Source organism: Ranitomeya imitator, chromosome 3, assembly GCF_032444005.1.
Source record: "Ranitomeya imitator isolate aRanImi1 chromosome 3, aRanImi1.pri, whole genome shotgun sequence".
NCBI classification, from domain to species: Eukaryota; Metazoa; Chordata; class Amphibia; order Anura; family Dendrobatidae; genus Ranitomeya; species Ranitomeya imitator.
The window spans coordinates 397,472,985-397,498,464 of record NC_091284.1 but is presented as its reverse complement, the minus strand read 5'-3'; the positions used below and the strand labels follow the sequence as shown (position 1 = coordinate 397,498,464).

Genomic DNA, 25,480 nt, shown 5'->3' with positions numbered 1-25,480 from the left:
TGAAGGGTGATGGCCGTATCTCTTATTGGCCAAACCTGGTGACAGGTTCACTTCAAGGAGTAGCTTTATCATTCTGCTTGTGGCTCCTCCCCCACTAACAAGGAAGTGAAAGAAGCTGTATGGGAGTGTGTTGTTGAAGGCGCAAATTGAGTATATTAAATTAAAAGGCCTTGGATGATGATGTCAGTGAGGTACGCCAAGCAACTTGTGAATCCTACCATGAAGCACAAGACCTGTAGCCAATTACTTAAGGGAGCATTGAGACAGGTGAAAAATACTTTCTTTAGTACACTTGGTCCTTTGTTTAGCTGTTTCCAAATCACTAATTGGAAATTTATAGTTTTATTGGGGACATGTTCTTCTGTTGGCCTTGGCCATATCTACTTCAGACTAATGATCAAACGGAAGGTGAAAACCGAAATCCGGTTGATAAAATTACACCAGTTGGTAAATATCCATTAGTCTCACACATTCTTCCCTTATTTAAGTCCACAAAGACACAGGAATGTAATCTTTTAGATTATTTATTTTAGCTTTAAAATGCACAAGTATATGTTACACAGGGTTTAGTAAAGTGATCGCAAAACAATGTTTTTTCACATCTAAAGTTAGATGAAAAAAACATTACTTGGTATCAGTTTTTTTCTTACAGATAGGGAAATAAAGATACGGCAGGAGTTACAGTGCCACATAATGAAGCGTTTCTTGTTCATTGATAACTTCTGCCTAGAAGACTGAAATAAAATGGTTTAAAAATTGTACTTGTTTGCTACAAGTCTATGAATTTAATCTAAAAATTCTGAAATTGAAAACACTGCCATTTTCTTGTCTTGCTCTTCCTACTCCTCCGCAATCAGTGGACTTGTACATGCTCTGCCGTCGTCAGTCCAAAGGCAACAAGAGTGGCAGAGAACCAGCATGTAATCGATAGGCAACTATAATGCAAGCTTTGTAATATTGCAAATATGCACCCATTAAACTTTGAATAATCACTTTATTCATGGCAATACCCTCAATATATACTTGATATTTCTGCAGTGGAGATCGCTTCTCTACAACAATGCTTGTTGTTATATAAAAATGCCTGAATAAAGTAGGTCATAAATACAAGGTGACTATGGCCACAACTTTCATCGGGGATGTCAGGATAGTTGTTATTCTTGAACTTCAATCTAATGTCTGTGCACAGTTTAAGGCTGAGTCTGGTATTGGCCCTCTGTAGCTGTGAAAAAATCTTCCAAATAGGAGCGAAGAAATTCAAATGTGGGCCTTTCTTCAGGGCATTCCTTCCAGCATCGAAGCATCAAATCATAAAGTTCCTTAGGGCAATCTTCTGGTTTTGGCATTCGGTACCCACGCTCAAGGTGATCTATTACTTCGGGATTAGTCATGCCTGTAGAATGGAAAACATATTTCCTTATGTCATTGAACATTTGCTTTCAGTGTATACCAGTTCTTCCCAAACTGTGATGTGGGTCTCAGCAGTGATACGCCACTTGGCACCTCACTTGCTGAGCTGCAGCTAGGGAGGCTGTTTCCACAGAAGAGATCACAGGATACAGACTAGATAAGCTGGGCTTGCCTCAATTCACTTGTATTAATGCCGAGTACGTCTAGTCAGGATGTGGCAAGGGAGTACACGAAATTAAAGGACGTATAGTATTCTGAGCATTTAGCTCATACTGAGCATGCATTGGAATTGACAATTGATGCATGCTCAGCAAAGCAGGGATTAGACCAGCACCCAAAGTGGGCGTTACTGATGATGGTTTGTTTGAAGGTGGGGAAAGCATCTGTGACAGTAACACTGACTGTTGGTAACCTTACACATTACCGTCATTCACAGGGCTGCAGTTCCCACACTGTCCACAGATGACAGCGTGTGAGCCAGCAGCTTTGACGGCTGGTGAAAAAGTTACCTGTGTCTTGGATGCTGGGCTGAGCAGTTGCATTACTTATGTCACCGCTCAGCAATGCATCCATATGTAGCAGAGTTGGAGCTTGTCGTGGGACACATGGATTATTGGCGGACAAGTGAGGATTACTTTGATTTTTTCATCTTAATAAATGGGTAAAAGAGGGGATTTGCCAAGGAGTGTGTTATTCACTTAAAGACTTTTTCTGTGTGTCTATATTAATTTTCTCTACGGGGTTAGTAATGGAGGCGATAGACATATCTCCATTACAAACTCCATTCCTTGATGTCAGCGGACATAAAACAGCTAGCATCAACCCCAGAACTATTACCCCACTTGCCAATGCCCCAGAGCAAGTGGGAAGAGCCGAGCAAAGCATCTAATGGAAGTGCCTTTTCTGGGGTGGCTGCGTGCTGCTATTTTTAGGCTGAAGGGGGTCAATATCCATGACCCCCTTACCAGTCTGAGAATACCAGCCCCCAGCTGTCTGCTTTAGCTTGGCTGGTTATCAAAAAATGGAGGTGACCCTACGCCAGTTTTTAAAATTATTTCAATAATTTAAAAAAATGGCATGGGTACTCTTTTATTTCTGATAACAAGCCTAGATAAAGTTGACAGCTGAAGACTTCAACCCGCAGCTGTCAGCTTTACATCAGTTATCAAGAATAAAGGTGACCACACTTTTTTTTATTGCTTATGTTGTTACACAGTGCGCCGGCCAATCACAGCAATGCCAATACTTGACATGGCTGCGATGGGGCCAGAAGCCTTTCAGCAAGCTTTGTTTGGGTTACCGAACCCAAACAGTAACACGTAGGATGGCAATACCATTACTTTCATGATCTTTTTCATGTACTTTCTAATTTGTCAACTTACCTGGGTATGGAATACGCCCATATGTGATGATTTCAGTTAAGAGAACACCAAATGACCACACGTCTGATTTAATGGTAAATGTTCCATAATTTATAGCTTCAGGAGCTGTCCATTTTATTGGAAATTTTGCACCTGCAGATAAGAAAACATTTTCTGATCATTATCATCTGAGCTACAACAATAATCTAGTTTTGTGAAGAAACCAGACAGTAATAAAGAGTTATCAAAGTCAATGGGACAAGGCAGAACAGAGAGCCAGTAGTTTTTTCAAAGAAGTACACTTTTTTTATATCTTTTTTTTTTTATTAGAAAGGCGCTCTCCCAAATCCATGTCAGACTTTGGGGAAAATGTAGCAAGTCCAGAATTTTGTCTTTAATAATGCTTTGCATATGTATTTAAAGCGATCCATTCATGGTTTATCCAAATTGATTTTAGATACAAGAGAATTGGATGGTTGTTCAGGTATACACATGCACATAAAGTATATCATAAAGCCCCCAAACACATTAGAGTAATGTCAGGCGAACCCACTGATATCGGCGAGTATGGCCAGCTGACTGCCTAATGTGTCTGGGAAAGATCAATCCAACATGAGCAACATTTCAGACTGCCGATTGTATCATATGGGTAGCATGGTGGCTCAGTGGTTAGCATTGCAGTACTGGGGTCCTGGGTTCCAACCCAAGCAAGGACAATGTCTGCAAGGAGTTTGTATGTTCTCCCCATGTTTGTGTGGGTTTCCTCTGGGTTCTCCAGTTTCCTCCCACACTCCAAAGACATGTTACATGCACGCCACTAGTTTCAGATAGGGGCGGAACAAGTCTCATGAATTCTTTGGAACTCTGGGGGAACCGTTACTCAGGGCGACCATGTACTGCAGCTTCCTCAGGCACAAGATGGATCCACTTGCTCACACAGAAACAATTGACCGTATAGTTTAGTGTAACAGCACATTCAGTACAATTCAAGTCTCTTAAGCACAGGCTTGATAAACAGGACAGCTGCTTCTTAGAGGTACATTGATTAACAGTCTCTTTAGATAGCACAGTTCAACACAGATCAAGACTCTTTACAAAAGCACAGGAGTATACAACATTCCTTCCAGCACAGTGTAATGGAGGAGGGAGGAGTATTTGCTGAGGGAGATTATCCCTGTACACAACTTCTTCCAGTCCTTATCTTTCCACTCTTGTTAGACTCAACTAGCAGTATAGGGGTTGCCCAACTCCACTCTGTACATGAATCCAGTATCCCTATGGTTCACTTGCCTGAACTTCTGTGGGAGAGATCACAGAAACACACCGCTCATTCCACTGGCTGCTGCCAGACTGGTAAACAAGTTTCCCACAAACCCCCTGGGGCTCTGCTAAGCACTCCCTGTTTCCTGTGACTGTGTTAACCCCTCTAGTTGCTGGATGCTTTTGAAGCAACAACAGTTAGCACTATTTCTGCATGTCACACTCTTCCCTCCTTTTTGAATGTCGTCCTCGACATTTGCCTCAATTAATCGATCTGACCAATTCTAAGACAGTGGTAGGAATCATGTCACTTCATATACATATTGGCATAACATTCATAAACATTAATAACAACCTATTATTACAAACTTTTGCTTGTAGCACTTCTGTAAGAAATTAACAATTAAAACAAACAGCATCTCTTCAGCTGGAGCTTTTCGCATGTCTTCAACCAGCTCTCCGTCTCACTAGGCCTAATAGTTCTTTGTTTCTACAAAGTCTTTTAAGGAAAATCACAGCGTGAAAATAAGTCTTTCCACCAGGCAACATCTTCCATACTGCCTCTCGGTGGTGAACACCACTCAAGTGGGCTTACCTGGTCCGTAGGCAGAGATACTTGTTTCCAATTGACAGTCCTTGGCACTTGACTAGGTTCACCAAGTGTCTCATACGTCAGCATCACTTGCCTCCTCACTTTTCGAGTTGACATCCTCTTGATGGGTTGTTCCTCAGATATTTCTTGTACTTCCTCAGATGCTCTTGGAATGCCTCTGTAAGTTCCTGTACTTCTTCTGAATCATCTGGTTCCACACAGTCTGGTAATACCGCTCCTCCCGAGTGTCTCTGCAGTGATCGGTGTTCCATCATCAGAACTGAACTGGACTTAATCTACACTCCTTTGTACAAACTCTGGAGCCTCTGGACTTAGTTCACTCTCCTGAGGATAGTACATCATTCTCCTTGCCAGACCGAGAGGTACAACAATGTGTGTTGTGAATTCTGTTGTCGAACTCCCTCCTGTGGTCGTGAATGGTACTTCGGTGAGTTCTGTCCATGGACTCCCTCTGGTGGCTGTGAGTGGAGCTGCTGCTTCTGAGGTTCCTTACACAGGTGACGTGGTTTATCCTTTGGCTGGCTGCTCTATTTAACTCCACTTAGATCGTTACTCCATGCCAGCTGTCAATGTTTCTGCTTTGGTTCAGTTCGCTCTTGGATCTTTCTGGTGACCTGTCTACTCCAGCAGAAGCTAAGTTCCTGATAGTATCTAATTTGTTCATTGTTTTCTTCTCCAGCTGGATATCATGATTTTGTCTTGCTAGCTGGAAGCTCTGGGATGCAGAGTGGCATCTCCGCACCATTAGTCGGTGCGGAGGTCTTTTTTGCACACTCTGCATGGTCTTTTGTAGGTTTTTGTGTTGATCGCAAAGCTACCTTTCCTATCCTCTGTCTATTTAGTAAGTCTGGCCTCCCTTTGCTGAAACCTGTTTCATTTCTGCGTTTGTGACTTTCATCTTTACTCACAGTCAATATATGTGGGGGGCTGCCTTTTCCTTTGGCGAATTTCTCTGAGGCAAGGTAGGCTTTATTTTCTATCTCTAGGGCTAGCTAGCTCTTAGGCTGTGACGAGGCACCTAGGTAGAGTCAGGAGCGCTCCACGGCTATTTCTAGTGTGTGTGATGGGATTAGGGATTGCGATCAGCAGAGCTCCCACATCCCAGAGCTTGTCCTGTGTGAGTTTTACCTATCAGGTCATTCCGGGTGCTCCTAACCACCAGGCCATAACAGTACAGCTGGCCCAAAGTATTGATGCATCTCAATAGAGGGATAAGAGAAGTTCTGAGACCATTTTTTTTCTTTGCACTGTGTTTTGTCTTTCTTTTCCCCTAAACCTTTGGGTGGTTCAGGACACAGGTGTAGATATGGACATTCAAGGTCTGTCCTTTTGTATAGATCATCTCACTGCAAGGGTACAAAACATTCAAGATTTTGTGGTTCAGAATCCGATGTTAGAGCCTAGAATTCCTATTCCTGATTTATTTTCTGGGAATAGATCTAAGTTTCTGAATTTCAAAAATAATTGTAAACTGTTTCTAGCTTTGAAACCCCGCTCCTCTGGTGACCCCGCTCAACAAGTAAAAATCATTATTTCTTTGTTGCGTGGTGACCCTCAGGACTGGGCATTTTCCCTTGCGCCAGGAGATCCTGCATTGCGTGATGTTGATGCGTTTTTTCTGGCGCTTGGATTGCTTTATGATGAACCAAATTCAGTGGATCAGGCAGAGAAAATCTTGCTGGCTTTGTGTCAGGGTCAGGATGAAGCGGAGGTGTACTGTCAGAAGTTTAGAAAGTGGTCTGTGCTTACTCAGTGGAATGAATGTGCCCTGGCGGCAATTTTCAGAAAGGGTCTTTCTGAAGCCCTTAAGGATGTCATGGTGGGATTTCCCACGCCTGCTGGTCTGAATGAGTCTATGTCCTTGGCCATTCAGATCGATCGGCGCTTGCGTGAGCGCAAAGCTGTGCACCATTTGGCTGTGTTCTCTGAGAATAGGCCTGAGCCTATGCAGTGTGATAGGACTTTGACCAGAGCTGAACGGCAAGAACACAGACGTCGGAATGGACTGTGTTTTTACTGTGGTTGTTCTGCCCATCTTAATGTGCAGAGAGTTAATTATCATGTTATTCAAGTTGTGGCCACTGGAGGTCATCAGTTGCCTACTTTTCATGTTGTTTACCAACCTTTCCCTCCTAAGAGCAATGTCTTATGGGTTAGTTCCGCCCACATTCTTCTTGTGAAGACAAGCTTCAGTAGCCATTTTTCCTCAGATCTGCAGAGAGGTACACGTGCTCCTGTCTCGCTTACTTTCTTACCCCTGTCCTAACGGATCTCGGTACGTTTATAAAGGTTTAATGCATCTTATGTTTGTGTTAGTATTTAAGCCTTATGCAGCTCCTATAGTCAGATATAGTTAAGCAGATGTGCTTTGCAGCTTGCAGTTAGGTTAATGTGTACTCTGCATTTAGATAGATGCATTCTTGTATAGAATAGGGCAGTGCTGTTAGAATTACTGTGTAATGCACTCTGTATAATTCTTGCTGTTATGTCCCAGTTATTTATGTGATTGCACCCTGTATGTGCATATACTGAAATGCTGTTATTCTTTACAGTTTTTCACCAGTCATCCACTATGATCAGTCATCCACTATGATTATTCACTGAACATCCACTTTGTACATCAACATCATTCACTATTCGATCATCTACTATGAATACTGTCCACCATTGTTGTTCAATGTTATAGTTTTGGTTATCATCACCCTAATAAATAAGACTTAAGCATCAACACAGTCTGTTTACTGGGATGTGGATGAAGGTTTAGCCGTATGTTGGAATCCACACAGCATCCTACGTGGAGGAAGACAGAACAGTGAAAAACGAGACCGCCAGTCGCAGGCGGTGATTGTAAAGTAAGAACAGATTAGCTGCCTTCAGTGAAACTGATAGCCGGTCGCAGGCTGTAGTTGTTCAGACTGTACGGAACCGCTAACACCCACACTGCTCCGCATTCGGGTATCACAGCAGCCGCCATACAGCCGTGGGACTATACTGCAGCCCGCCAAGAGGAGCTACATCATTCATGCCACGCGGAAGCTCACCGCATCTAGACTCAGTTTCCCGCCAAAACACTCAGCAGTACGCAGCTAAGGGCACAATGTCTCGAAACAGCACATCCTCACTCAAGACGAGGTCACGAGCAAGCTCTAACAGGTCATCATTAGCAGAGCTGGGTGCTGTCGCTCGTGCTGAAGCTGAAGCAGCCAAAGCGAGGTCCTCCTTTGCCGAGAAAGAAATGCATCTAAAGCTGAGACAAGCAGAGCATGAGGCAGAAAAGGTATGTTTGCAGGCAGAACAAACTGCACGCCTGCAAGCCGAAACCGCACGTTTGCGGGCAGAGCATGAAGCAGAAAATGCACGTTTGCAGGCTGAAACTGCACGTTTGCGGGCAGAGCAAGAAGCAGAAGGTGCGCGCCTGCAAGTGTCTCTAGAAAGACTTATGGTAGACAAAGAGGCAGCAGCTGCAATAGCTAAGGCAGAGTACTTGGAAGCCATGAAGGATCCTGATTATGAGAGACGCAGCAACGTTCTTGGAACAGATCTAGAGCAGCAAGATCCAGCTCAGCGCGTCGCAGAGTACGTTCATCGACACTCCAGCATGGACAACACCCTCGACAGACTACAACGATCAGCCTACGCCGATTATCATCGATCCAACCCCGAACTTCACTACTACAAACAAGAAGACGTCCAACACAGAGGAGTCGACCACAGCTACCGTTCCACTGAGAAGAAGGTACAGCTCCCACCTCACCTTAAAGAGACATCTTCTTCACCAGAAAGGTACTATGCAGACTGTCCGAAGCCAAGAGCGTCTCACAGGTATGGTGACGCACCACACACTAGACATGGCTATAACATACCGGCTCGTACCAACACTGATCAAGCCACCATAGACTTGGCAAAGTTCTTTGCCCGCCGAGAACTGGTAACAAAAGGACTTGTAAAGTTCACTGACAAAGCCAAAAACTACAGGTCGTGGCGAGCTTCGTTCCAGAACGCCATTCAGGGACTGGACCTTTCTAGTAGTGAGGAGTTAGATCTCCTGGTAAAGTGGCTTGGAACTGAATCGGTCGAGCATGCTAAAAGACTAAGAGACATTAACATAGAATACCCACACATAGGTTTACGTAAAGTGTGGGAAAGACTTGACGAACGCTATGGGTCCGTAGAAGTAATAGAGAATGCTTTATTCAAAAGAATTGATGATTTCCCTAAGATAGGGCCCAAGGGTTATCAAAGACTTAGAGAATTGAATGATTTATTGATAGAGTTACAGGTCGCCCAGAAGGAAGGTCACTTGGCTGGATTGGCATTCTTAGACACTGCTAGGGGTGTCAATCCAATAGTACAAAAACTTCCTTACAATCTTCAAGAAAGGTGGATTATACATGGTTCACGGTATAAACAAATTCATAACGTACCATTCCCTCCTTTTACTGTATTTGTTGAGTTTGTCACCCAGCAAGCCAAGATCAGAAATGACCCTAGTTTTGATTTCACTCTGTCATGTTCCACTACCCCTGGTGTCAAACCCAGTAAGACACCCGTGGCAGTCCATAAAACTGATATTGATTCCACAGGTCCTCCACACAAGACAACTAAGCCCCCTACGGAAGAGCGCAAACCTCAGGATGTCAATAAGCAGTGTCCTCTACACAGGAAACCACATCCTCTACTAAAGTGCAGAGCCTTCAGGGAGAAGACTTTAGAGGATCGCAAAGGTTTCCTCAAGGAAAACAACATCTGCTTCAAATGCTGTGCTACGACCTCTCACTTCGCCAGGAACTGTGGAGCTAGCGTGAAATGTGCAGAATGCAGCAGCACGGATCACAATACAGCCTTGCATCCTGGACCACCTCCAGGAGTGTTGTCACAAGCAGAGGAGCACGATGAGAAACAGAAGAACACCGACGAAGACACCCCTGCGGTCACCTCTCAATGTACGGAGATCTGTAAGGGACTCAAGGGAGGAAGATCCTGCTCAAAAATCTGCCTTGTCCGAGTCTATCCAACAGGCCACAGAGACAAAGCGCTCAAGATATATGCAATCCTAGATGACCAAAGTAATAGGTCTTTAGCCAGGTCCATCTTCTTTGACAACTTCAGCATTGTAGGCCCCAGTTCTCCCTACTCCCTTAGGACATGTTCAGGTACCGTCGAGACGGCGGGGAGGAAAGCAACCGGATACAAAGTGGAGTCCATGGATGGCCAGACCTGTCTGTCACTACCGACCATCCTGGAGTGCAACCAGATTCCTGACAACAGGTCTGAGATACCTTCACCAGAGGTGGCAACGTATCACCCCCACCTGAAGCGTATAGCCCACCTGATACCTAAGTTGGAACCAGAAGCGCCAATAGCTTTACTTCTGGGAAGAGATATACTACGAGTCCACAAGACTAGAGAATATATCAACGGCTCACTGAATGCTCCATATGCGCAGAGGCAAGACCTTGGATGGGTCATTGTAGGAGATGTCTGTCTAGGAGGAGCACACAAGCCGGTCTCAGTCAACAGTATGCTTACCAGCACACTAGAAAATGGACGTCCATCTCTCTTCCAGCCGTGTCACAATAGTCTGCTGGTAAAGGAACTACCGAGCAGCACTCCCCTACCTTGCCCTTTCTCAGTTCCTATCAACGAAGACCACGCCTGTGAAGGTGAACAAGACCACATAGGATGTACAGTCTTCCACAGGATGAAGGAAGACAACAAGGTAGCGATGTCTATAGAAGACAAGATATTCCTGGACATCATGGACGAACAAATAGTCAAGGATACGGCGAATAGTTGGGTCGCACCTCTACCATTTCGACCTCAGAGGAGACGCCTACCCAACAACAAGGAATTGGTCTACAGCAGATTCATCTCCCTAAGACACAAGCTTCAGAAGTCACCTGAGACGAAGGAACATTTCTTTACCTTCATGGGAAATATATTCCAGAACAACCACGCAGAGATTGCACCTGCACTTCGACACGGAGAGGAGTGTTGGTACCTGCCCATCTTCGGAGTGTACCATCCTAAGAAGCCAGGTCAAATTAGAGTGGTATTCGACTCAAGTGCCAAATGCGAAGACGTGTCATTGAATGATGTCTTACTGTCGGGCCCAGACCTCAACAACAGACTTCTGGAAGTATTACTCTGTTTCCGTAGAGATTCAGTGGCATTTATGGCTGACATACAACAGATGTTCCACTGTTTTCTCGTCAAAGAGGAACACAGAAACTACCTGAGGTTCTTCTGGTACCGTGACAACGACCCAGACGAAGACATCGCAGAGTACCGGATGCTGGTACACATCTTTGGGAACAGTCCTTCCCCAGCGGTCACAATCTACGGCCTCCGACATTCTGCCAAAAAGGGTGAAGAAGAGTATGGCTCGGACGTCAGGTCCTTTGTGGAAAAGGATTTTTACGTGGATGACTGTTTGAAGTCCACACCGACAAGTGAGGGCGCAATCAGTCTACTAAAGAGGACTCGTGACATGCTCGCTCAGTCTAACCTAAGGTTACACAAGATTTCTTCCAACAGCCGAGAGTTGATGGAAGCCTTTCCCTCTGAAGACTATTCCAGCGATCTAAAGGATTTAGACCTCAGCATCGACCCCCTTCCTATGCAGCGGAGCCTTGGATTGCTGTGGGACCTGAAGACAGATACCTTCACCTTTCAGATCAGCAAGGATGAGAAACCCTTCACGCGCAGAGGAGTTCTTTCCTTCGTGAATAGTTTATACGACCCCTTGGGATTCGTAGCTCCAGTAACCATCCAAGGAAAGCTGATGCTCAGGGACTTCACCCAAGACACTACTGATTGGGATGATCCACTTCCAGCAGGAAAGGCTGACCTGTGGGCAGAGTGGAGGAAGTCTCTTGAAGCCCTGACCAACCTTCGTGTGAAACGACCGTATGCTCCTGTGCCATCCACAGAGGTCAAAACGCAAACACTTTGTATTTTCTGTGATGCATCAGTTAAAGCGATTGCAGCAGTAGCGTACCTCAAATCCACAGACATAAGCGGACAATGCCATATCGGGTTCGTTATGAGTCGGACGAAATTGGCACCACTTCGTGAACACACGATACCCAGACTGGAACTCTGTGCTGCTGTCCTCGCAGTTGAGTTGGCCGAACTGATCTCGGATGCGATGAGGCTGAAGATCAAGGATGCAGAGTTCTACACCGATAGCAAGGTGGTACTGGGGTACATCTGTAACGAGACGCGACGCTTCTACGTCTACGTCAGCAACCGGGTACTTCGGATAAGAAGATCCACCGACCCTAATCAGTGGCACTACGTACCTACTAACCACAATCCTGCGGACCACGCGACTAGATCCGTTGCACCCAGTCATCTGAAGGACACTTCATGGTTCACAGGCCCTACCTCTTTGTACCGTTCGATGTCCAACATCAGCAGGCCTGAAACTTTCGAACTAGTGGGTCCAGACGCAGACGAAGAGATCCGACCTCAAGTGTCTGCTCTACATACAGAGATTTCAAGCTGCCACCTCGAATCTCACCGGTTCAGCAGGTTCTCCACCTGGAAGTCACTTGTTCGAGCTATAGCTTGTCTATTTCTTGTAACCCAGTCCTACAAGACAGCACTTTCTAGTGATTCTGGAGATCCATCCATCCTTACTCCTGCAATGTTACTCACACAGAAAACCTGTGTCCCGAAAGCTCCACTCGGAGAATTCAATGACAAAGACCTCTACAGACGACAATGGAGGCAAGTACAAAGCGTGTCCAACGTCTTCTGGAATAGATGGAGGAAACAGTATCTCTCCACTCTGCAAAGCAGGACAAAGTGGCAGAAAGACCGCTCAAACATTCAATCTGGCAATGTTGTACTCGTCAAAGACAGTCAGTCACATCGGAACGAGTGGCCACTCGGCCTAGTCATTAAGACCCTTCCCAGTAAAGATGGGAAAGTGCGGAAAGTAGAGGTCAGAGTGTGCAAGCTTGGAGAAAACAAACTGTTCCTCAGGCCCGTTACCGAGCTTGTATTATTATTTTCCCCAAAAGAACCTAATTGTGGCATCTGTTGACGCCAAGCGGGGAGTGTTCTGCCCATCTTAATGTGCAGAGCGTTAATTATCATGTTATTCAAGTTGTGGCCACTGGAGGTCATCAGTTACCTACTTTTCATGTTGTTTACCAACCTTTCCCTCCTAAGAGCAATGTCTTATGGGTTAGTTCCGCCCACATTCTTCTTGTGAAGACGAGCTTCAGTAGCCATTTTTCCTCAGATCTGCAGAGAGGCACACGTGCTCCTGTCTCGCTTACTTTCTTACCCCTGTCCTAACGGATCTCGGTACGTTTATAAAGGTTTAATGCATCTTATGTTTGTGTTAGTATTTAAGCCTTATGCAGCTCCTATAGTCAGATATAGTTAGGCAGATGTGCTTTGCAGCTTGCAGTTAGGTTAATGTGTACTCTGCATTTAGATAGATGCATTCTTGTATAGAATAGGGCAGTGCTGTTAGAATTACTGTGTAATGCACTCTGTATAATTCTTGCTGTTATGTCCCAGTTATTTATGTGATTGCACCCTGTATGTGCATATACTGAAATGCTGTTATTCTTTACAGTTTTTCACCAGTCATCCACTATGATCAGTCATCCACTATGATTATTCACTGAACATCCACTTTGTACATCAACATCATTCACTATTCGATCATCTACTATGAATACTGTCCACCATTGTTGTTCAACGTTATAGTTTTGGTTATCATCACCCTAATAAATAAGACTTAAGCATCAACACAGTCTGTTTACTGGGATGTGGATGAAGGTTTAGCCGTATGTTGGAATCCACACAGCATCCTACGTGGAGGAAGACAGAACAGTAGTGAATCCACTCATGCTATCTCCGATTGTCCTAAGCGCACTAAGCGGTTCGCTAGGTCTGCCACCATTGGTACGGTACAGTCTAAATTTCTTTTGTCCGTTACTCTGATTTGCTCTCTATCATCCCATTCTGTTATGGCATTGGTGGATTCAGGTGATGCCCTGAATTTGATGGACTTGGAGTTTGCCAGGCGCTGTGGTTTTTCCTTGGAGCCCTTGCAGTATCCTATTCCATTGAGAGGAATTGATGCTACGCCTTTGGCCAAGAATAAACCTCAGTACTGGACGCAATTGACCATGTGCATGGCTCCTGCACATCAGGAGGATATTCGCTTTTTGGTGTTGCATAATCTGCATGATGTGGTCGTTTTGGGGTTGCTATGGCTACAGGTCCATAATCCAGTATTGGATTGGAAATCTATGTCTTTGTCCGGCTGGGGTTGTCAAGGGGTACATGGTGATGTTCCATTGTTGTCAATTTCGCCTTCCACTCCTTCTGAAGTCCCTGAGTTTTTATCAGATTACCGGGATGTATTTGAGGAGCCCAAATCCGGTGTCATACCTCCTCATAGGGATTGCGATTGTGCTATTAATTTGATTCCCGGTAGTAAGTTTCCTAAGGGCCGACTGTTTAATTTATCTGTGCCAGAGCACGCTGCTATGCGGAGTTATATAAAGGAATCCTTGGAGAAGGGTCATATTCGCCCGTCGTCGTCACCATTGGGAGCGGGGTTCTTTTTTGTGGCCAAGAAGGATGGATCTTTAAGACCTTGTATTGATTACCGCCTTCTTAATAAGATCACAGTTAAATTTCAGTATCCTTTGCCGCTCCTGTCTGATTTGTTTGCTCGGATTAAGGGGGCTAGTTGGTTCACCAAGATAGATCTTCGAGGGGCGTATAATCTTGTGCGAATTAAACAGGGCGATGAATGGAAAACAGCATTTAATATGCCCGAGGGCCATTTTGAGTACCTGGTTATGCCATTCGGGCTTTCTAATGCTCCATCTGTGTTTCAGTCCTTTATGCATGACATCTTCTGAGAGTACCTGGATAGATTCATGATTGTATATTTGGATGACATTTTGGTCTTTTCGGATGATTGGGAGTCTCATGTGAAGCAGGTCAGAATGGTGTTCCAGGTCCTTCGTGCGAATTCCTTGTTTGTGAAGGGGTCAAAGTGTCTCTTTGGAGTTCAGAAGGTTTCCTCTCCTAAGTTTAAGCCTCGTTTCATTGGGCCATATAAGATTTCTGAAGTTCTTAATCCTGTGTCATTTCATTTGGACCTTCCAGCTTCTTTTGCCATCCATAATGTGTTCCATAGGTCGTTGTTGCGGAGATACGTGGCGCCTATGGTTCCCTCCGTTGATCCTCCTGCCCCGGTGTTGGTCGAGGGGGAGTTGGAGTATGTGGTGGAGAAGATTTTGGATTCTCGTGTTTCAAGACGGAAACTCCAGTACCTGGTCAAGTGGAAGGGTTATGGTCAGGAAGATAATTCCTGGGTTTTTGCCTCTGATGTTCATGCTGCCGATCTAGTTCGTGCCTTTCATTTGGCTCATCCTAATCGGCCTGGGGGCTCTGGTGAGGGTTTGGTGACCCCTCCTCAAGGGGGGGGTACTGTTGTGAATTCTGTTGTCGAACTCCCTCCTGTGGTCGTGAATGGTACTTCGATGAGTTCTGTCCATGGACTCCCTCTGGTGGCTGTGAGTGGAGCTGCTGCTTCTGAGGTTCCTTACACAGGTGACGTGGTTTATCCTTTGGCTGGCTGCTCTATTTAACTCCACTTAGATCGTTACTCCATGCCAGCTGTCAATGTTTCTGCATTGGTTCAGTTCGCTCTTGGATCTTTCTGGTGACCTGTCTACTCCAGCAGAAGCTAAGTTCCTGATAGTATCTAATTTGTTCATTGTTTTCTTGTCCAGCTGGATATCATGATTTTGTCTTGCTAGCTGGAAGCTCTGGGATGCAGAGTGGCATCTCCGCACCGTTAGTCAGTGCGGAGGTCTTTTTTGCACACTCTGCATGGTCTTTTGTAGGTTTTTGTGTTGATCGCAAAGCTACCTTTCCTATCCTCTGTCTATTTAGTAAGTCTGGCCTCCCTTTGCTGAAACCTGTTTCATTTCTGCGTTTGTGACTTTCATCTTTACTCACAGTCAATATATGTGGGGGGGCTGCCTTTTCCTTTGGGGAATTTCTCTGAGGCAAGGTAGGCTTTATTTTCTATCTCTAGGGCTAGCTAGCTCTTAGGCTGTGACGAGGTGCCTAGGTAGAGTCAGGAGCGCTCCACGGCTATTTCTAGTGTGTGTGATGGGATTAGGGATTGCGATCAGCAGAGCTCCCACATCCCAGAGCTTGTCCTGTGTGAGTTTTACCTATCAGGTCATTCCGGGTGCTCCTAACCACCAGGTCATAACAAATGTGCTCTTCTTCATTGGAACTTTCAAGGTCACTATCCACCTCTGGAGCTTCAGTCTTTGGTAGTTTTGTAGTCGATCTCGAGCGATGTCTGTCTACTTCTGGGGAGGCTTGTGGTGGTGGGAGATAATCACAGGGTAGTAGTAAATTTCGATGGACTATTCTGGTTTTCTTGTCCCCCATTTCCAATCGGATTTCATACACTGGACTGTCATCGGCTTTCCTCCTTACGACCACATACACGTTGTCTTCCCAGTCCGAACGAAGTTTTCCTGGACCACCTTTTTCACATACATTCTTGACTAGCACCCGACTTCCCAGTGTTAATTCTGCTCCATAACATTTTCGATCATAGTACTCCTTACTCTTGCTCTGCCCTTGGGGAGCCACTTTGGAGGCTATGTTGTATGCCTCTGTCATCCGTTCCTTCCATTTCCAAACGTACTCTGGCTATGTTTTGTAAGTCTCTGACACCGGAGTGTCGAACATGATGTCAATTGGCAGTCTTGGCGATCGTCCATACAACTGGAAGAAAGGTGAGTAATCTGTTGCCTCGCTCTTGGTACAATTATATGCATGTACCACTTTTGACAGAGAACTCTTCCAATCTTTCTTCTTGTCAGCTGTTAAAGTGCGCAGCATTGACAATAATGTTCGGTTAAAACGTTCCACTTGTCCATTACCCTCTGGGTGATAGGGTGTTGTATGGGATCTCTGAATTCTACAGTACTTTCCTAATTTGGCAAAGAGCTGGTTCTCAAATTCTCTTCCTTGGTCGTGGTGTAACCTCGTAGGGAGCCCAAACTTCAAAGCAAAATCATTGAAGATCTTCTCTGCCACTGTTCGACCAGATTTATTATTGGTGGCATATGCTTGAACAAATCGAGTAAAATGGTCCATCACCACCAAGATAATAATAATAATATTTATTTTTATATAGCGCTAACATATTCCGCAGCACTTTACAGTTTTGCACACATTATCATCACTATCCCCGATGGGGCTCACAATCTAAATTCCCTATCAGTATGTCTTTAGAATGTATTCGTAACCTCCCTTGCATGTCTTGAGATGTAAAAAGTCTATTGAGACTATCGCAAATGGATACGTAGTCTGGATGTTGCCCATAGGTGCTCGGGTTGATGTGTTGGGACATTTATCTTTCAGACACCCACACTCACTGGTCATGTACCTCTCAATATCTCTCTGCATGTATGGCCAGAAGAAACATTCACAGATCAAGTTTGTTCTTTCCACTCCCAGGTGTCCCATGCTTTCATGGAGTTCTTTGAAAACCAACCTACGTTACAATCTGGTGAGCACCAACTGCTGTTTTTGCCCTCCCTTTACAATACAGGATACTGTCTTCACTAAGGTACAGCTTTGTCCATTCTTTAACTAAAACCGATACTGCCAATGTCAAAGTGAACATAAACAAAAATAACAAAAAAAAGTATGTAAAAAAATAATTTTATTGAAAGTAAAAATAAAAAATACAAAATACAGAAAAGGAAAAAACAACCAATAATACTACACCATGTAACAAAGAATATATTGAATGAGGAGACCAGATCCATATAATATAAAAGATACTAAAAAAGTATATACTGAAAAAATATATAGCCCTCCAAAGTGCAACAAAATGAGAAAAATAGATGACATAAAAAAATAAATAAGCCATCCATCTCAATAAAGTGCATATGCATCCATAATAAATAGTCTAGCTTAGACAAAGTAAGTGCATAAAACTCTGGAAAAATACTAGTACCAGTGTGGAGATGATCTGTGACCCTCAAGGACTCCGACTCCAACGTACGTTTCGCCTAAGTGGCTTTTTCAAGGAGTGGCGTACGTTGGAGTCGGAGTCCTTGAGGGTCACAGATCATCTCCACACTGGTACTAGTATTTTTCCAGAGTTTTATGCACTTTGTCTAAGCTAGACTATTTATTATGGATGCATATGCACTTTATTGAGATGGATGGCTTATTTATTTTTTATGTCATCTATTTTTCTCATTTTGTTGCACTTTGGAGGGCTATATATTTTTTCAGTATATACTTTTTAGGATCTTTTATAATATATGGATCTGGTCTCCTCATTCAATATATTCTTTGTTACATGGTGTAGTATTATTGGTTGTTTTTTCCTTTACTGTATTTTGTATTTTTTATTTTTACTTTCAATAAAATTATTTTTTTACATACTTTTTTTGTTATTTTTGTTTATGTTCACTTTGACATTGGTTGTATATTTGTTGGTGGACATCAATTCACTAGGGTGAATTTTGTTGTTTATTTTACCGATACTGCTAGTGACTAATTATCGCTCTCCCGTTTACTTGGAAAACTGTTTTGGTCCACATAAGGAAGTACTCTGCCAATTATCTGATCTTCATGTTGTGCTCTACGGATTGTTCTTCATGTTGTGCTCTACGGATTGTTCTTTTTGGTAGTTGTTGAATGGACAGGGGATGATCTCGTTCTTTCGCTTTTACAGTGGTTTCCACCATCAACGGACACCACAATGGTGTATCTTCCACTTGATGAGCTTATACTGCGTGGGTAGTGCACTCAATAGCTTCCAGGCTGACTTCCTTTGAGCATTCTTGCATGAACTCCTCAGGCTCTGGTGGTATTTCCCTGGCCTGTACTTAATACTGTAATTAAAGTCAGCTAGTTCAGCTACCCATCTCTGACCCGTTGCATTCAGTTTGGCTGTAGTGAGAACATAGGTCAAGGAGTTATTGTCTGTGTAAACCTCAAACTCTTTGCTGTAATAGAGATAATCTCTAAATCATTCACAGATAGCCCATTTCAATGCCAGGAACTCCAATTTTCCAGAATGTAGATGGTAATTTCTCTCGGCGTTTGTCAATGTTCTGGAACCGTAACCGATGACTTTCAATTTCCCATCTTGATGCTGATACAGGGCAGCTCCCTGTCCAACTTGAGAAGCATCACAATGAAGAACAAATGATAAGTCAGAATATCCCAATATGGGTGGTTTTACCAGGTAATCCACTAGTTCTTCCAATACCTCCTGGTGCTCTGATGTCCAGACAATAGGCTGCTGGGATGAAACGGTGTTTCTTTTAAGTCCGGTCCTGCCCGCATTCTTCTTTTTCTCCATGGGTGTTGTTGACTCTGTCGTCCCCCAAGAAAAGATATAGTGGGGCGGCAATCCTGGAGAAGTTTCAGATATAAGTACAATAGTAGGAGAGGAATCCTATGATCTGCCTGACCTCCCCGACAGTAGAATGCCGCTTGTCTTTTAAGGCCAGTACCGGAGCGATTTCTGTTGGGTCCATGGTATATCCTTCTCCAGGCACAATTTTCCCTAGAAATCGGACTTGCCTTTTGAACAGTTCACACTTCTTTGGGGTCAACTTAACTCTATGTTGTTGATATCGCTGAAGTACATGTTGAACATGCTCTTGGAAGGTTTTGCTGTGTACCACATTGTCATCCAAGTACAACTGACATACAGTACAGACCAAAAGTTTGGACACACCTTCTCATTTAAAGATTTTTCTGTATTTTCATCACTTTGAAAATTGGACATTCACACTGAAGGCATCAAAACTATGAATTAACACATGTGGAATTATATACTTCACCAGGAATGGTTTTCACTTCACAGGTGTGCCCTGTCAGGTTTAATAAGTGAGATTTCTTGCCTTATAAATGGGGTTGGGACCATCAGTTGTGTTGAGCAGAAGTCTGGTGGATACACAGCTGATAGTCCTGCTGAATGGACTGTTAGCTGCTTTTTTCTTGCCATAATACAAAATTCTAAGTAAAGAAAAACGAGTGGCCATCATTACTTTAAGAAATGAATGTCAGTCAGTCCGAAAAATTGGGAAAACTTTGAAAGTGTAACCAAGTGCAGTTACAAAAACCATCAAGCGCTACAAAGAAACTGGATCACATGAGGACCGCCCCAGGAAAGGAAGACCAAGAGACACCTCTGCTTCTGAGGATAAGTTTATCCGAGTCACCAGCCTCAGAAATCGCAGGTTAACAGCAGCTCAGATTAGAGACCAGGTCAATGCCACACAGAGCTCTAGCAGCAGACACATCTCTACAACAACTGTCAAGAGGAGACTTTGTGGAGCAGGCCTTCATGGTAAAATAGCTGCTAGGAAACCACTGCTAAGGACAGGCAACAAGCAGAAGAGACTTGTTTGGGCCAAAGAACACAAAGAATGGACTTTAGACCAGTGGGAATCTGTGCTTTGGTCTGATGAGTCCAAATATGAGATTTTTGGTTCCAACCACCGTGTCTTTGTGCGATACAGAAAAGGTGAATGGATGGACTCTACATGCCTGTTTCCCACCGTGAATCATGGAGGAGGAGGTGTGATGGTGTGGGGGTGCATTGCTGGTGACACTGTTGGGGATTAATTCAAAATTGTAGGCATACTGAACCAGCATGGCTACCACAGCATCTTGCAGCGGCATGCTATTTCATCCGGTTTGCGTTTAGTTGGACCATCATTTATTTTTCAACAGGACAATGACCCCAAACACACCTCCAGGCTGTGTAAAGGCTATTTGACCAAGAAGGAGAGTGATGGGGTGCTACGCCAAATGACCTGGCCTCCACAGGCACCAGACCTGAACCCAATCGAGGTGGTTTGGGGTGAGCTGGACCGCTGCTCATTCCTTTGGCTGCTGCCAGACTGGTAAACAAGTTTCCCACAATCCCCCTGGGGCTCTGCTAACCACTCCCTGTCTCCTGTGACTGTTAACCCCTGTAGTTGCTGGATGCTTTTGAAGCAACAACAGTTAGCACTATTTCTGCATGTCACACATACTGATAGGGAATTTAAATTGTGAACCCTAAAGGGGACAGTGATAATAATGTCTGTAAAGTGCTGTGAAATTAAAAGCATTATATAAGTGAATAAAATAAGTAAAATTTTCCAGAGACATGCTGCCACCAGACATGCTGGGTGGTGGATCTCTCAAAGAGAACTCAGGGCTTCTCAGCCGCATTAGTGCTCCTGTGTTTTTAAGAGTGACTGAGATGGAGATGGGCCAAACCATTGTTTGGCTAATAGCCATAAAATGTGCTCAAGAAAGGTGTGATGGCAGCATCACTGTATACATTTGATCTATTTTTATTACAGATGTGCTTTCACAGATCCCAAATGTCTAACATTGATGATTTATGAGATTGGTAGACATCCAACACCTGGCACCCCTACTGATGTCTGCTCTGACAGAGGCTGGAAGTAAGAGATTTTGTGGAATACCAGCTTAAAGGGAACCTGTTACCAGAAATAACACTATGAACCTGCAGATATGCGATTAATCTGCAGGTTAACAGTGTTATTATGCTTTTACACAACCAAATGCAGTGGGGAGAAAATAAACTTTATTCTCCCCCCCCAGCATTGGGTTTCAGTCATGGATTGACACTCCCTCTGCATTGAGGCTCAGCTGTCAGTCAGGGCTGGGGCGCGGTTACAGCAGCTGCTCTGTATACTCAGGTGACTGAACCAGCAGTGCCCCCTCCTCCATGACTGAAACGGAATGCTTGCAGGGAGAATGAAGTTAATTTTCTCCAAACTGCATTCGGCTGCGTGCAGATGCCAGACAGAATAATAACGCTATTAACTTGCAGATTAAACGCATATCTGCAGGTTAACAGCGTTATTTCTGGTGACAGGTTCCCTTTAAGTGTAACTGTCTGAGCATAACACTTACACACTTCAAATACAGCAGCCCCTGGGCATAATAAAGTGTAGTCGCCATCCGACCGCATCTCTTGTATTGAGGCTGCTTCTCCTGCTTCTAGCTGTGACCTGGGCATGCCTCCTGGGCTCTCCTGGTCACAGCTGTGAAAAGAGATCATGGCCATTTTGTTGTAGTGCACAGCGTATGCTGTGGGCTTCATTTTGCCCCTGTCATCGCACAGGATGGAGGGGCCATACACCATGATAGAAGAGCCATATACTACTATAGAGGGGCAATATACCGGAATGGGGGCCATATACCTGGATGGGAGGACATACATCAGGATGGGGAGCATACAGTGGGTACGGAAAGTATTTAGACCCCTTTAAATTTTTGATTCTTTGTTTCATTGCAGCCCTTTGGCAAATTCAAAAAAGATCATTTTTTGGCAAATTCAAAAAAGATAATTTTTCACATTAATGTACACTCTGCACCCCATCTTGACTAAAAAAACAGAAATGGAGAAATTTTTGTAAATTTATAAAAAAAATACTGAAATATCACATGGTCAAAAAGTATTCAGACCCTTTGCTCAGACTCTCATATTTAAGTCACATGCTGTGCATTTTCTTGTGATCCTCCTTGAGATGGTTCTACTTCTTCATTGGAGTCCAGCTGTGTTTAATTAAACTAATAGGACTTGATTTGGAAAGGCACACACCTGTCTATATAAGCAGCTCACAGTGCATGTCAGACCAAATGAGAATCATGAAGTCAAAGGAACTGGCCAAGGAGCTCAGAGACAGAATTGTGGCCAGGCACAGATCTGGCCAAGGTTACAAAATAATTTCTGCAGTACTCAAGGTTCCTAACAGCACAGTGGCCTCCATAATCCATTAATGGAAGAAGCTTGGGACCACCAGAAGTCTTCCTAGACCTGGCCGTCCAGCCAAACTGAGAAACCGTGGGAGAAGAGCCTTAGTGAAAGAGGTAAAGAACAACCCCAAGATCACTGTGGCTGAGCTCCAGAGATACAGTAGGGAGATGGGAGAAAGTTCCACAAAGTCAACTATCACTGCAGCCCTCCACCAGTCGGGCCTTTAAGGCAAAGTAGCCCAAAAGAAACCTCTCTTCAGTGCAAGACATATGAAAGCCTGCATAGAGTTTGCTAAAAAACACATGAAGGACTCCCAGACTAAGAGAAATAAGATTCTCTGGTCTGATGAGGCGAAGATAGACCTTTTTGGTGATAATTCTAAGCAGTATGTGTGGAGAAATCCAAGCACTGCACATCACCTGCCCAATACAATCCCAACAGTGAAACATGGTGGTGGCAGCATCATGCTATGGGGGTATTTTTCAGCTGCAGGGACAGGACGACTGGTTGACATTGAAGGAAACATTAATGCAGCCATGTACAGAGATCCTGGGTACAAACCTCTTCCAGAGTGCTCTGGACCTCAATGACCCTAAGCACACAGGTAAAATAACAAAGGAATGGCTTCAGAAAAACTCTGTGACCATTCTTGACTGGCCAATCCAGAGCCCTGCCCTTAACCAACTGAGCATCTCGGGAGAGACCTGAAAATGGCTGTCCACCAATGTTTACCATCCAACCTGACGGAACTGGAGAAGATCTGCAATGAAGGATGGTAGAGGATCCCCAATTCCAGGTGTGAAAAACTTGTTGCATCATTCCCAAGAAGACTCATGGCTGTACTAGCTCAAAAGGGTGCTTCTACTCAATACTGAGCAAAGGGTCTGAATACTTATGACCACGTGATATTTCAATTTTTTTTTTAAATAAATATGCAAAAATTTCTACGTTTCTGTTTTTTTCAATCTAGATGGGTTGGAGCGTGAACATTAATGACAAAAAAAATAAACGTTTTTGAATTTACCAAATGGCTGCAATGAAACAAAGAGTGAAAAATTGAAAGGGGTCTGAATACTTTCCATACCCACTGTATATCAGGATGGAGGGGCCATATACCAGGATGGAGGGGCCATATTCCAGAATGGAGGGGCCATATACCAGGATAGAAGCCATATACCAGTAAAATATAATATATTATAAATATAAGGAAATATAAGCCAGGATGGGGGAACAGATGCCAGGATGCATCAGGATGCACTACATGGGACCATTATACCATGGAGCACATTGCACTGTGGGTCACTCTTGTGGGGCCATTATACTGTGGGGTACCATATTTTTATTATTATTATAGCGCCATTTATTACTTGGCGCTTTACATGTGAAAAGGGGTGTACATAGCAAAAAACACGCACAATAATTTTGAACAAAATTATTCACCAACTGGTACAAAAGTAGAGGGGACCCTGCCTGCAAGGGTTCACATTCTACAAGGCATGGGTGTGGATACAGTAGGTAAGGCCAGAGGTGATCATGCAGCAGTTTGGTGGAACGAGGGTTACTGCAGGTTGCACATTTATCGGAAGAGGTAGGTCTTCAGGTTCGTTTTGAAAGTTTCCAAGGTTGGCAAGAGTCTAATCGAATCATAGAATCATTGAATGCTAGAGTTGGAAGGGACCTCCTGGCTCATCTGGTCCAACCGCCTGCTCAAAGCAGGATTCACTAAATCATCCCAGTCAGATATCTGTCCATCCTCTGTTTGAAGACTTCCATGGAAGAACGCACCACCTCTCGTGATAGCCTGTTCCACTCATTGATCACCCTAACTGTCAAAATGTTTTTTCTAATATCTAATCTGTCTCCTCCCATTCAGTTTCATCCCATTGCTTCTAGTCTTTCATTGTGCAAATGAGAATAAAGATGATCCTTCTACAATGTGACAGCCACTGAGATATTTGTGGACAGCTATTAAGTCTCCTCTCCGACTTCTTTTTTGCAAGCTAAACAATCCCAAATCCTGTAACCGTTACTCAGAGGACATGGTTTGCAGACCGGTCGCCATTCTGGTGGCTCTTCTCTGAACTTGCTCCAGTTGGTTGATGCCTTTTTTAAAATGTGGTGCCCAAAACTGGACACATTATTCCAAATGAGGTTTGACCAAAGATGATTATTAATAGTAATGACTTTGTGTGATTTAGACTGTATGCTTCTGTTAATACATCCCAGAATTGCATTTGCCTTTTTAGCTACTGCATCACACTGTTGACTCATCAGCGTACGATCTATTAGTATACCCAAGTCTTTTTCAGTTGTCCATTCCATACTTAGTCATTTTTTCAATAAGAATGCTGTGAGATACTTTGTCAAATGCTTTGCTGAAGTCAAAATATACTATATCTACAGTATTTCCCTGATCCACCCAGTCAGTGATTCTGTCATAGATGGAAATGAAGTTAGTCTGACATGACTTATTAGTTACAAACCAATGCTGACTCTGGTTAATCATTCTTATCCAGGTTCTTACATACATGTTGTTTAATAATTTGTTCAAAGATCTCTCCTGGTATAGAAGTCAGACTCACCGGCCTATAGTTCCCTGAGTCCACCTTCTTCCCCTTTTTGAAGATAGGAACAACATTTGCTCTTCTCCAGTCTTCTGGGACTTCTTCTGTTCTCCAAGAATTTTCAAAGATTATGGACAGTGGTTCAAAAATTTCTTCTGCTATCTCTTTCAGTACTCTGGGGTGCAATTCATCTGGACCTGGAGACTTGAATTCATTTATGTTGGCTAAGTGTTTCCTCACTATATTTATGTTTATAGATATCCTGGATTCTTCTATTCCTTTAATTAGACAGTGAAGATCAGTTTATGTTACATTTACTTTCTGAGGGAAAACCGATGCAAAATAGGAATTTAAAAGTTTGGCCTTCTCAACATCCTTTCTTACCATTTCATTGTTTTCATCCTGTAAAAATCCTATAGCATCTTTGACTTTTCTTTTACTT

At 43.7% G+C, this 25,480-nt stretch overlaps 1 protein-coding gene across 5 annotated transcripts in view; it reads right to left on the bottom strand.

Moving 5' to 3' along the window:
- Positions 1–509: 509 nt before the first annotated feature.
- The window catches only part of LCK (LCK proto-oncogene, Src family tyrosine kinase), a 178,563-nt gene continuing 153,592 nt past the window's right edge, over positions 510–25,480 (bottom strand). For 2 of the 5 annotated variants that reach the window (XM_069757039.1, XM_069757037.1), the window contains 2 exons: positions 2,793–2,924; positions 510–1,393 (listed from right to left, as the gene is read on the bottom strand). In XM_069757039.1, the coding sequence (XP_069613140.1) occupies positions 1,191–1,393; positions 2,793–2,924 (335 nt within the window). In that variant the 3' untranslated portion in view covers positions 510–1,190. The remainder of the gene's footprint in view (positions 1,394–2,792; positions 2,925–25,480) is intronic. The other 3 variants (XM_069757034.1, XM_069757038.1, XM_069757035.1) reach the window with 2 other exon arrangements.